The sequence below is a fragment of the Leptopilina boulardi genome, unplaced genomic scaffold (genome assembly GCF_019393585.1).
Source record: "Leptopilina boulardi isolate dan_hultmark-lab unplaced genomic scaffold, ZJU_Lbou_2.1 LbouV2_211, whole genome shotgun sequence".
NCBI classification, from domain to species: domain Eukaryota; kingdom Metazoa; phylum Arthropoda; class Insecta; order Hymenoptera; family Figitidae; genus Leptopilina; species Leptopilina boulardi.
The window spans coordinates 1,838,715-1,850,919 of NW_026137765.1; the positions used below are offsets into that span (position 1 = coordinate 1,838,715).

Sequence of the window (12,205 nt, forward strand, 5' to 3'; positions counted from 1 at the left end):
CTTTTTCAAATTCTACATATATATTTTATAATAATTTTCTCCAATTTTTTTCAAATTGACGCCAAAAAAATGTAAAAATTCGAAACAAAAAAAAAAAGTTTATTTCTCATTGAAAAAAAAGAAAATAATAATAAAAATAACATAATCTTTTTATTTAAATTATAATGAAAAAAAAAAAGAATTTTTTGTACGAAATTTACAATTTTAATCAAAATTTCTTATTTTACTTTTATACAGATATATAAAATGAAAAAGAAATAAAAATATCAAACAAGTCAATTCAATATTCGTTTCAATTCGATTTACGACTCACTTTACAAAATTTATTCAGTAAAACAGTCACGTTTACTTCTTAATCCTGGATGTATGTATATTTTTGCCGCAAAATCTTCTATAGATAACAGCAATGCATATATAAAATCAAACAAATTTTTTCTTTTACTTTCAATATTAATTCCACATTAATATTCAAATTTTTTATGCAATATACATATATTATTATTATTTTATTTTTATACACTATGTTAATTAAGATATCTTATTAAATTCATGATATCATAACTAATATATTTGATCTCTCATCAGGAATCGCATAAGATTTTGTATTGCTTCTCTCTTTCTATATATATATATATGTGTGGACGAGATTACTTTCAAGGAAAAGAAAATTTTCTCCACTTCCTGGGTTTTCAAGTTTGATCTTTGATGACAAAAAAAAAAAAAAAAGAATGTTAGTTCCAAGTCTCCAAATGTACAGCGAGTGGTCTTGAATTCTTTAAAATAAATCAGAGTGTTTTTCAAACTTGCACTGATTTTACAAAATAAAGCATAAACATTGCTGTATATTTTATTGCAAAACTTTATTTGTTAGCAAATATTAAAAAAAAACTGTATAAATCAATAAAGTTTACAAAATTTTTTTATTTTCCAACTTTAACAAAAAAATTAATTTTTTTATTATAAACTTTTTTTCCATCTAAATTAAAGAAAACAATATTTTAATTCAAGTTACACAAAATTTTTAGGTTATGTTCGTTTCTAGACTCTGAATATAGCCGCAAGTCTCCTCTCCTCCCCCAGCCAGAAATTACCTAAATTTTGAGGTTATGTTCGTTTCAAGGCTCTGAATATAGCCGCAAGTCCCCCCCTCCCTCCTCTCATTTCCCCTCCTCCGCCAAAAATGACATAAATTTTGAGGTTATGTTCGTTTCAAGGCTCTGAATATAGCCGCAAGTCCCCCCCTCCCTCCTCATCATTTCCCCTTCTCCGCCAAAAATGACCTAAATTTTGAGGTTATGTTTGTTTCAAGACTCTGAATATAGCCGCAAGTCCCCTCCCCTCCCCCGGCCTGAAATGACATAAATTTTGAGGTTATGTTCGTTTCAAGGCTCTGAATATAGCCGCATGTCCCCCCTCGCTCCACTCATTTCCCCTCCTCCGCCAAAAATGACCTAAATTTTGAGATTATGTTTGTTTTAAGACTCTGAATAAAGCAGTAAGTCCTTCCCCCTTTCCCTCATCTCTCTCCGTATTTCCCGCCAAAATTCAAGACTTTAAAGATAGCCGCAAGTGGAGGTGGAGTTCCCGCCAAAAATGACTTGAATTTAAAGGTTATGTTCGTTTCAAGACTTTTTAATAGTTTATTTTGGTTTTTAGGCAATTTCATTGAAATTATTTTTTAAAAATAATTTCTTAATGTCGATTTTAATTTATTTAATTATTTATTTATTATTAATTTAATTAATTTATTAATTAAAATTTAATAATTTTAATTTTAATAATATTCATTCAGATTTCAATGAATTTATAATAATAATTCTTTGAAATAGGTGGTACATTTGGAAAAATAAGATCAATGGAAAATTAAAAAAAAATGATTAAAACAGGGGGGCGGAACCCCCCCTAGTATATATATATATATATATTTATCTAATATTTTTATATATTATACATCATATATTATACTTAATATAAATAAAACAATACTTTTATATATCTTGTTAATAAATCCTATTGCAATAGTAAACATTTGTCTTTCTGTAATATCTTAAAAAAAAAACTCATTAGCACTTTTTCTTCATATTGTGTCGGGAGAATTTTGTTTACAGAAACAAATCATCAATAAGTTTCCTATTATAGATATAAATATATAGAGGTGAAGTGATAAAGTGCATTTCACCACTGGGAATCTTGATTCAATGGTAAAGTTCACGGCGAGGGGTGAAACTCACAGGGGAAAGATAAAACCAAACTGGGTGGGTAAAGTAGTCAATAATGCATAAATCTTATACAAGATACCTATTTCGTACTCAAAAATCATCTCTCTAAATGGAAAGCAGTATGTTTTTTTTTTTTTCTTGGATAGATAAATCTTTCTTTAAGTAACGATAAATTAACAACAAGTGATGAAGCGTTATCGAAATTTTCTTTTTTTCTTCCAACAATATAATGCACTTAAAATGCATTATGAGAGACGAAAAGGAGAAAATTTTTTTTGAAAAGAAAATAAATTTTTACTCATTTTTTATATGTAAGCAATAGAAATTTAGTTTTTATATTCGAATTACTTTACTAGTCAAAAATTTATTGGAAATATAAATAGAATATGAGAATTAGTAGTAGAAGTAAATTTTAGTCAGACAGAATGACATTAATTATTTTGAATTTAGTACAAGTAGTAAAAGTCGGTTTCAGTCAGACAAAACAGATTTTTCTATTTTTTTAAATATCAGTAGAAGAAGTAAATTTTAGTCAGACAGAATTACGTTAATTATTTTAAATTTGGTAAAAGTTAGTTTTAGTCAAAAATATTTTAATTTTATACAAGTAGTAGAAACCAGTTTTAGTCAGACAGAAAAATTTTACATTACAAGTAGTAGAAAGCAGTTTCAATCAGACAAACCAATATTTTCTTATTTTATTATCAGTACACGAAAAAAAATCTTCAACTGAAACAGCGATAAGTTTGACTGGAACAGCGATATATTTCACTAAAACAGTAAAAGTTTTCGCTATTCTAGAGAAACATATACCTGTTCCATATAAAGATTTTTTTCTCTGTAGTAAAAGTAAATTTTGATCAGACAGAAATATACAGGATAATTTTTATATTCCAGAACCCCTTAAAATTTTTATTTTAATTCCACTTTTTTTTGTTTAAAAAACGAAAAAAATGAGATTAAAAAAATTTTTAGGATGTCCGGAACATAAAAATCACCCTGTATATATTTTGTACATCAAGAAAACTTAAACATACCGTAAAATGTACACACATACTTGTTATGAAACTAACCGTGAATCAACAATTTAGGCAAAATTTTATAATCAAAATTTCGAAGGTTTCGAGACAGAGAGAGAGAGAGAGAGAGAGAGAAAAGAGAGAGAAAAAAAGCATAGCAAACAAAATATATTCTAATATGAACAAAACTTTCATTTCACTGTATTAAATTCTCTTGTTTGCAAAAATTTCATTGTTAAACCAACAATAGGCAAAAAATAAATTAAAAATTGTTAAGAAATAAAAATGAATCTTTTGGTATTTATGAGAATTTAAAATATAAAATAGTTTTTAATTAAATGTTGAAAATTTTAAAGTGTAACAAATTTTAAAAATTTGAAAAAAAACCATATAAATTTAACACAAATGTGCTTTTATCCCCCATATATATATATATATATATATATATATATATATATATATATATATATATAGTCTTTCTACTTTGATATTTACCAGAGACAAAAAAAGAAGGGAAAATAAAAAAATATTCATATAAAGAAAAAGAAGAGAAAAAAAGTGACGAGGACGTAGGGTATATATATATATATATATATATATATATATATATATATATATATAAGGTATTCTGAACTTTTTATTTCTTTTGGCATCCCTTGAAGAGAAAAATGGAGTGTTTACAGACTTTGTGGATTTGGTGGAATAAATCTCTGAATTACTTTTTCGATTCTTAAGCTTTCCCTATACAGTTGCGCTTCGTTCTATTATCTACCTGAATGCTTGGAAGATAAAAACCCTATACAGATACAATGAACGTTCTTCTATTTTCGATTAAAGTGACTTTTTTATATATATATATATATATATATATATTAAATTGAGATTTTATCTTTGTTATAGATGAACAAGCTAAATAGTGAAAAGTTCTATTTTATAACCCATTTTGTAAATAACAATTAAATAATTACTTTCAATTTTTTTAATGAAAATTAAATTAAAATTTTTAATAAATTTATATTAACTAATATTCACTACTTAGTATTTTAATTTCTACTCTCTAAATCTGAATTAGTAAAAATTTATACTAATTTGAATTAGTTACTCACTTTTTGCTTCTGAATTAGTTAAATTTTTCTAATTATTAGTAAAAGTTACTAATAATTAGTAACTAATAATTAGTAACTTTTACTAATAATTAGTAAAATTTAACTAATTCAGAAGCAAAAAGTGAGTAACTAATTCAAATTAGTGAACATTTTTACTAATTCACATTTAGAGAGTAATAATTCATATACTTTGTTGAAGAAAAAATAAATATTAAGTTATACGATTTAGTAACGACATAACTTTTTGGAGAATTATCCTATCTCACGCGATTTTCTCTGATTCTAAAATCACGCAGTGAATTCCTGAAACAAACGTCCCCTTATTACCATTCTTCTCAGTTATCTAACTTCGTGAATCTTAAAAAGCCAATTTGGAATTTCAACGAGAAAAAGAGCTTTTAGGCCAATTTTGCATGAAGCTATATCCGCGTTGTTATCGCGCGCAATGACAATTTTCACCCATGAAAATGAAAAGTACAATTTTTCCTTTCTTGGTTTGTATACACTGAGAAAAAAATTTTTTTTTTTTTTTTAAATAATTTAGCATATTATTTAATAAATATTTATTTGAATCAAATTAATATTTACTTGAACCAAATAATATTTAATATGAATCAAATAAATATTTACTTGAACCAAATAATATTTAATATGAATCAAATAAATATTTACTTGAACCAAATAATATTTATTTGAATCAAATAAATATTTACTTGAACTAAAAATAATTTTTACTTTAGATCGAATAAATATTTATTTGAATCAGATAAATTTTTTTTCTTCTATACACGGAAAATATATAATATAATATATGAATTATGCCACCGTTGAGAGATTACCGTAAGAATTGTACACTTTAGAACAATTTAACAATTTTATGACAAACTTTTCATTGCCTCGAGGTTATGCGCGTCTGCACTTTAATTTGGATTCTCGCATATGATAAAATATCATATATAACAACTTTTAAATCTGCTCATGGCAAAAAACTTTTACTGTCCCGACTGTTGTCACATTTTCCAAGTACTTACACTGATAAAAAAAAAAAATTATTTCATTCAAATAATAATCCGATTTCAAATAAATATTTAATTGTATTAATTATTATTATTTGACTCAATTAAAAATTAAAATATTTATTTCTATTAAATAATTATTGAGTCAAAATTTTTTGTTTACTATTAATTAGTTAAATTTTACTAATTCGAGATCCACTTGAAAAGATTCCCCAGAAAGTGCCCTCTGGCGATATTATCAGAATTCCAACGGAACTTCCAACATAATTCCCTCGGAATTCCATCGGAGTTCCAAAGAATTTCCGATGGGATTCCAACGGAATTCTGTCGGAATTCCGATTAATTTTTTTCAAAATTTTTAGAGTCCTAATTCCGTCAGAATTCCCTCGGAATCCCATTGGAAATTCTTTGCAACTCCGATGGAATTCCGACGGAATTACGTTGATAGAACCTCCAGCGGGGACTTTCCGGGAAATCTTTTCAAGTGGGGAGTAAAAGAAAATGTTTACTATTAATTAGTAATTTTTTTTTTTTTTAATTTAGAAGCAAAAAGTGTGTCACTATTTCAAAATAGTTAAAAAAAATTTTACTAATTCAGATTTAGAGAGCAAGAGAGTAAAGAAAAATATATATATATATATCAAAGAACATAGTGTACTTTGTCATTTTGCGTCCCTCTTAAAATGAAGTATTGCACCTAAAAGTTTGCACATATTCTAAGTTAACGATGCGCCAGTATAGGAAATTCTGTATTCGCCTGATATTGGCAGCTCACATGCTCTCACACAACATATTATACTGGTAAGCTGGTGCATTATGCATCGGCACTGTGCATTATATGTAATTTATTGCTTCTATTGTATTACCTTCGAGGTGTGGCAATTTTCAAAATGTCATATTGCCTTTATATTATTCAATTTAATTCCTACCAGAAGTTGAAAAAGTCATTTTTTAGTCAGACAGAATAATTTAAATCATTGTACATTTAGAATAAGTAGTATACACAGAAAATTAAAAGGCATTAAAATAAGCTGCAACGCTTATTACTTTAATCCAATTTTGCTTATTTTAATATCAAAATGGATTAAAATAAGCAAAATTGGATTAAAATAATAAGCGTTGCAGCTTATTTTAATGCCTTTTAATTTTCTGTGTAGGTAAGTTTTAATCAGACATAGTAATATTTTGTAAAAAAAAAAATCAGTAGTTAAAGTCAATTTTAGTCAGACATTTAACAATTTTGTTTTTCGCAAAAGTAGTAGATTTTAGTATCAGACAGAAGGGTTCACTTTTTTTTGTAATTTTAGCCTAAGTAGTACAAGTAGATTTTAGTCAGACAAAACGGTTATTTCTGTAATTTTAGTCTAAGTAGTACAAGTAGATCTTAGTCAGACAGAACTTTTTAAATTATTACAATTTCAGTGTAACTTGTTTCAGTAGTAGAAGTAATTTTCAGTCAGACACAACAATTTTTATTTTAGTATCAGTAGTAATAGTATATTATAGTCAGACATAATAATTCAGATTTTGAATATGAGTAGTAGAAGTAAATTTTAAGTCAGACATAAAGGTTTCCATTTTTCGTAATTTTAGTCTAAGTAGTACAAGTAGATTTCAGTCAGACAGAAATTTTTAAACTATTACAATTCCATAAGTAGCACAAGCAGATTTTAGTCAGCCAGTGTGAGTACTAGTGTCTAGTTTTAGTCAGACAAAAATTTTATTCAAACTAATATTTTCTAAAAAAAAGTATTAATAGTTTTTTTTTTAAACAAAAAAAAGTGTTAATCTTAAATATCAAACGAGAATCTCAAAATCTTGTGTTTGTATATTATTCACACAACTAAATCCTAAGATTAGTCAGTGAATTTTAAACAGTTCCGGGCTTAAACATCCCAGCAGGTGTATATGATACCTGTATATCAGATTACTATATATTCTAAAGTTTATTTTACGCTTGCAACACTTCGTTATTAATTCAGGAAATTTACACTTAATGCCTCTACAAAATATATATATATATATATAGATTGAAAATGACGAATTATTAATTCAAAATTATTTAAATATTCATTTAACTAGTAAATATCGTGGCATAATTATGTATATTATAATATAATTTAATATTAAATTAAAATTTCTTTGAAAATTTCAAAAAAGTTTATTACAAAAAATATTGTTATATTTTCTATTAAAATACAAATACAAAACATATATATATATATATAATTTATACACATATATTATAAATTTATTGTAATTTGTAATAAAGAAAAATTATTTTTTTCCTTTTCCAAAGTGTCAGTTTGCCGAGTGTATTTTCACTAATTTTCAAAATTAAACTTCTGAGATTTTTTAATACCACGCCCAATTACCTATATAAGCCCTTAAGGGTTTTTCTTATACGGAAATTGTATAGAAAAAAAATTGTTATTACAATTTTTTTTTAGGAATAAATTATTAATATCTTAAAAAAAAAATATTTTACACTACTTTTTTTTTAATAAATTTTAATTTTAATTAAAAAAAAAAAAAGTGTAGTATTTTTTTCTAACAATTATTTTTTCAAGATTACATTTTTTAATTTGTTTATTTTGGAATTAGTGTAAATAATTTTTTTATTTTCGTATACAGTAATAATATTTTTGAATTTGAAAAAAAATGATATTTCTCTCTGTTTCAGGTATATGGCTATAATGAATCCTCTCAAGCCTCGCTTAGGAAGAAAAGCCACTCTCTGTATAGCGCTAGCCATTTGGATAGTGGGAGTTGTTTTATCTTTTCCCATGTTACTTTTCTTTAGAACATTTACACATACTTTCACAAATGGCGAAGTTCGAGTGATATGTTATAGTCAATGGCCAAAAGAAAGCCATGAATATTTGTAAGTTTTCTATATATATATTTTTATAAATATATTTATAAAATATGTAAAAAAAAAAAAATCCCCAAAAAAATATTCTCTATATTAAAATACTAATATTGAAAGTGTTTTTTTATATTTTCTTTTTAAAATGAAAATATTTTGAATAATACTAAAAATAATAATAATAATAATAATGTTTAATAATTAATATTTTTAATTAGGTAATTAACTATCTAATAATAATAGAGATTGATAAATTGAAGATTTATAATTAAATTTGAAATTGATAAATAAATAAATTTTAAAATTTGTCTGATTAAAATAATTTTTATCTCTCTCTTTATATATATATATATATATATATATATATATATATATATATATATATAAATGAAAGGATTTTAATCGTTAATTATACGCAATATGCAAATTGATTTGTGGTTATTTAGTATCTAGAGATTCCTTAACAATCAAAGGGTTACAGTATGTAATCAGCTTGTAATTACCTATTCCATTTTGTGGTAATTGCAAAGGTTCCTTCCTGATCTTCCTTTGTGACCTAAAATCAAAATAGTTCCGTTCAATATGTATAATAGTATGAGAATAATTTTTAATTTTCAAAATTTATATTAAATTTATACCAAAAGTTTTGTTTATAAATTTTTTTTTTTCTAAATATAATTAAATTTATACACTAATTTAAAAATCCATCTTGGAATTATAATAATAAAAAAAATAATAATAATGTAAAATATAAAACAATATAAATAATAATAAAAAATAAAAATAATAAAAAAAAATGCAAAATAAAACAATTTACAAAAAGGATACATTAAAAAAAAAACCTTTCATAAATGCAAATTAAGATATGCATCCTTGTACCATAACAAAAGGGAACTTTTTTAATAAAAGGATGGCACCATATGGCAGTTAAATTTTAAACATTTTCATTAATTGTGATTTATTCCATATTTTGCACATAAATTATTATTTATAGAGATAATATTGAATATTAATTTATCATATATATCTCTAATTAATTGAAAATTAATTTTTAAAAATTAACAAAAAAAAATTAAATATAAAAAATATTTATTATAATTTTTTTTTTCTAAATAAAATAAATTTTATTTAAAAAAAACAAAAAAAATTCATTTGTAGTATTTTTGTATATAATATTCCAATCAATAGGAAGCAAAGTGATGACAATGAAATTTATCGCCATTATTGTTGAATGTGTTCAACTTTAGGAAAACGAACATAATTTTTCCATTCAATATTGTACATGACTAATCGGGCGTTTACTACATTCAAAATTTTATATGCTTGATAATAAACACAAAAATATACAAATATAAATATAAATGTTCACTGATCGCACTTCCTCGCGCGATATATATTCCAATTTTAGAGAACACATAAAATACTGCTACAAAAATGGGAAAACTTTTTAGAAAATAAAACTAACATTTTTTTTTTCAGAAACATTTTACGTTGAAAAAAAAATTATTTTTATTATTTATTATTATTATTATTATAGCAAACATAAATAAATAATATAAAATTAAATTTTTCAAAGTTGAAGAAAAAAAAAAAATTATAAGTATAAAATAATTTTAAGTAATTAGTTTTTGAAATTAATTTTTTATATGTGAGTTCTTTTTTCTAAATAAATAAATCAAAGGAATATTAGTCTAAAATTTAATTTAATTACTATTATTGACAATATGATGAGTAATGACTATAATTAATTGGAAAATGAAAAGATAAGCCAAATGTGGTTTATAATTAATTATACCTGACTCTTGATCAAAGCATTGTTGATTTTCATTTATATCTATATATACATACAGAAACTATTTCTATATTTAGCCGCAATTTCATTATCGTCATTTTAATTTATTCGCACAGTGATAAGAAGCTGTGTAAACCAAGCATTCTCTGATAGTAATGGATTTGAATTGGCTTAATGTAAATTAAATTGAAAGACGACGAAGAGATCTTGAAATGCAAGAGGCGAATTTCAAAGCTCAGTAAATAGCAACCTTCAAAAAATCTTACATTCATCTTAAATATATATATATATATATATATATAGAGAGAGAGAGCTTTAATATATAAGAATCATATTTTTTTTAATACTTTCACGATTTTATTGCTTTTAAAGTTCTATACAAGTTTCATTATACCGAAATACTTTTAGAGTTTCAAGTACATTTTTCTTTAAAGCAATTATTATAAGTGTACTTGCAAGACCAAGAAAATTTTTCCTTTCTGTTCTAACTAAATATAATTAAATTTTAATATATCATTAGTAGAAGTAAATTTTAGTCAGACAACAATTTTATTTTATATAATTTTAAGTGGTAGAATTCAATTTTAGTCGGACAGAACTTTGTAATTCTATTTTCAGTAGTAAAAGTAATTTTTAATCAGACTAAAAAAAAGGTTAAATAATTCTGATTTTGATGCAAGTAGTAGAAGTCAATTTTAGTCAGACTATGCATTTTTATGTAAATTCAAATTCAGCTTCAGTAGTGCAAGTAAATGTTTAGTCAGGCAGAACAGGTTTTATTTGTAATTTTATTTTCAGTAGTCAAAATTTAAGTCTGATTTAACTATCAGTAGTGCAAGTAAATTTCTAGTCCGACGCAACAGTTTATATTTGTAATTTTATTTTCAGTAGTAGAAGAAAATTTTAGTCAGACAGATATGAAAAATCATTCTGAATTCAATCTAAACAGTAGAACTAATTTTTTCTGTAATTTTAGTATCAGTAGTAAAAGTAAGTTTTAGTCAGACAGAATAATTTTTTGTTGTTCTATGGTCAGTAGTAGATGCAAATTTTAGTCAAACAAAACACACGAAATTTTAATTTAGAAGTACAAATAAATTTTTAGCCATTTTTTTATGTAATTTTGATAACAGTAGTGTAAGTAAATTTTTAGTCAGACAGAACAGTTTATATTTGTACTTGCATTAAAATTAGAAGAATTAAATTTATTTTTATTTAGACAAGTTAAAAAATTCTTTAAGTGGTAATAGTATATTTCATTCAGACAACAATTTTACTCTATATTTTTTAATACAAATTGTAGAAATAAATTTTATTTAGTCAGACTTATTACTTTTATATATATATTGTTTCCTTTCAAATTAAATATCGAAGAGAATATATTTGTTTTAATATTCAATTCCAACACATTCAAATTGTATTTCTTTTGTATTCTCTTTGTAATTGCCTGCATAAATGAAATAAAATAATAATTATATACTATATGAAAATCAACAATTGAAGTCTAAAAGTTATATTTCTCTCTCAATATACACTACTTCATTAAACTTGATATTATTCCACAAATGTTATTGTTTTAATAAAATAATAAAGTATATAATATTTCACCTGAAATAATAATTATTTTTCATATTTAATTTGCCAAAATAAATATATATAATAAATAAAAAAAATAAAACAGTAAAGTGAAATGGAAACTGTATTTTTGTGAAAGTCCACAACTATTTGTCGTGGCCTTCTATTACTGTCCGACGTAAACTGGTTGTTTCTACTGAAAGCCAGCATGCATTCATGTACATATATATATATATATATATATATATATATATATATAAAGGAGGTCAGTAGTGTAATTCACAAACCCCGTATCAAGTCTTACTTTCGCAATAAGAAAAGAGAATAAAATGTAAATTTTCTTTTTATACACCAACACTTTGCAATTTTGTGGACTTTTCTCTTTACACAAAATTTTCATATAGGAATCACAATATTTCTCTATGTTAATTATTATCTTTAATTATTTTTATTTCGAAATTTTTACCACTCAAATAATTAACATATATATAAAGCTAAATTCTGTAACTAATCGTAATTAATGAAATGTAGGAAAGGATTTTTTTTGGAGAGAAATATCGATAAATCACATTTGGTATTGAATGTTGGATGAAAAATGAAATTACGGTC

General features: G+C 24.0%; 1 protein-coding gene across 2 annotated transcripts in view; it reads left to right on the plus strand.

Annotated features, from left to right (window-relative positions):
* LOC127278737 (tachykinin-like peptides receptor 99D) overlaps window positions 1-12,205 on the plus strand; it is a 109,799-nt gene that overhangs the window by 77,455 nt on the left and 20,139 nt on the right. For both annotated transcript variants that reach the window (XM_051300573.1, XM_051300572.1), the window contains one exon: window positions 8,044-8,244. In XM_051300573.1, the coding sequence (XP_051156530.1) occupies window positions 8,044-8,244 (201 nt within the window). The remainder of the gene's footprint in view (window positions 1-8,043; window positions 8,245-12,205) is intronic.